General features: G+C 42.1%; 1 protein-coding gene across 1 annotated transcript; it reads right to left on the bottom strand.

Annotated features, from left to right (window-relative positions):
• Positions 1–1,022: 1,022 nt before the first annotated feature.
• LOC124271428 (histone-lysine N-methyltransferase SETMAR-like) lies at positions 1,023–1,490 on the bottom strand. The gene has a single exon (XM_046706580.1). It carries the CDS (start codon positions 1,488–1,490, stop codon positions 1,023–1,025), a length of 468 nt encoding a protein of 155 aa, XP_046562536.1.
• Positions 1,491–1,966: the final 476 nt, after the last annotated feature.

Here is a 1,966-nt window from a genome sequence, read left to right as displayed (position 1 = left end):
AGTACATTTTTCCAGTCCACTAGATGAAGACTTTAACATGGATGATGAGAAGAACTAAATAGATAATTAACTGTCATTAACAGAAACAATAAAACACTAAACGACATAAACATCTTGCTCCTAAACAAATATCATTTTTTTGTAAATTTCTGTGTTTATTGATAGTCAATCGTTTTACATTACAAAGGGTATTTTCTTGGGACCTTATATAGCCCCATGAATTACGATGCATGAGGCTCCTTATGCACCAAAATCATTAAGGTTAGAAACGGACATCACAGTTTAGACGAATTTACTAATTTTATTTATAACAATCAATAATATTTACTACACAAAGCATGAATTTGAATTAGACTTTCGATCAGAAGGTCTCGTGTGGCATGTATGATTAATACAACCCCTCGCCATCGGTTTTCGGTTACCATCGAACTGTACCCAGTGTTCAGAACAATGTGTCGATCCAGTATTTGTGTTGCCGTAACGTGCTATCAAAATGTTTTGATCCTAACATATACTACCCATCAAAAGTTTAGACTCACTTAAAGCACTCACTGTATGTGGATGTATATATCGTTACATCGAAGATGAATTTCTACACTAACTTGGGGAACCAACTGCAAATCTTATGCAGATCAATTGCACGAGGATCATCTGTCAAATTGCTGAAAAGCATGTGCAAATATCGTGCATGTGAACAGCTGCGTTTTAGGTGTAAAGGTTTGTTAAGAATTCGCCAATTCTCAGTGAGTTTCTCATTTATTGAACTCATAACAATAAACCTTTCAACTTTACGAATTTGTTTAACAATACATCAGTTCATGTGTAAACAGTACCTTGAAACAGTGTGGAATATTTTGCAAAATCTGGTTTAGAACAGTTGACTGAAGTAAGTGGCTATATTTACACTAGTAAGTCTAAACTTTTGATGGGTAGTATATGTAGAGGCAGAACATCGATACAATTCCCGTATATTTCTCAACATAATTGCCTTGTAAGTCGATGCACTTGGTCCATCTTGTCGGTCAGGTATTTATGACTTGTCTATAGAAGTCCTTTTCCTGGTCCTGTATCCACGTCTCTACAGCTGTAGTGAGTTCGTGATCATCCTCAAATCTCCTACCACGGTGGTGCTTCTTCACGTTAGGAAACAGGTGGTAGTCAGTTGGTGCCAGGTCTGGAGAATAGGGTGGGTGAGGTAGGATTTCAAATCCACATTCATCGACAGCAGCCAGTGAAACACGACTGGTATGGACTGGAGCGTTGTCCTGATGAAGAAGAACTCCACGCCTGAGTTTGCCTTGGCGCTTTTTCTTGATGGACTGTCTCACTATAATACCATGATATTCCTCATTCATCGTAGTTCCTCGTGGAAGGTAATCTATGTGGATGATGCCTTGGCTATTCCAAAATATGATGACCATAACCTTCCTGGTCAATCTGGATGACTTGAACTTCTTGGTAGGAGGAGACTTGGCGTGCTTCCACTCCATGGAGTCCTGTTTGCTCCCAGGGTCATAGTGATGAATCCACGTTTCATCACAAGTAACTAACCTAAAATGAAAATCATCTGTGTTTTGTTTATATCTTGTTCTCATGGCATTACTTATGGTGACCCTCGTGAGCTTCATTTCGCTGGAGCTGGAGCTGGAGCTGCAGCTGATGTTGGTGGTGGTGCTAGTGCTGAAGCTGGAGGTGGAGCTGATGTTGGTGGTGGTGCTGGAGCTGGAGCTGGAGGTGGAGCTGATGTTGGTGGTGGTGCTAGTGCTGGAACTGGAGCTGATCTTGGTGGTGTTGCTGGTGCTCGAGCTGATGTTGGTGGTGGTGGTGCTGGAGCTGGAACTGGAACTGGAGCTGATGTTGGTGGTGGTGCTGGAGCTGGAGCTGATGTTGGTGGTGGTGGTGCTGGAGCTGGAGCTGGAGCTGGAGCTGATGTTGGTGGTGGTGCTAGTGCTGGAACTGGAGCTGA

This window comes from Haliotis rubra, unplaced genomic scaffold, assembly GCF_003918875.1.
Source record: "Haliotis rubra isolate DU_JTF1 unplaced genomic scaffold, ASM391887v1 Scf160, whole genome shotgun sequence".
Taxonomy (NCBI): domain Eukaryota; kingdom Metazoa; phylum Mollusca; class Gastropoda; order Lepetellida; family Haliotidae; genus Haliotis; species Haliotis rubra.
This window is presented reverse-complemented; position numbering and strand designations above follow the sequence as displayed.

What these genes read in the sequence shown, in the direction of transcription:
- LOC124271428 (XM_046706580.1), bottom strand. Translation starts at nt 1,490, where the DNA reads ATGGAGTGGAAGCACGCCAAGTCTCCTCCTACCAAGAAGTTCAAGTCA.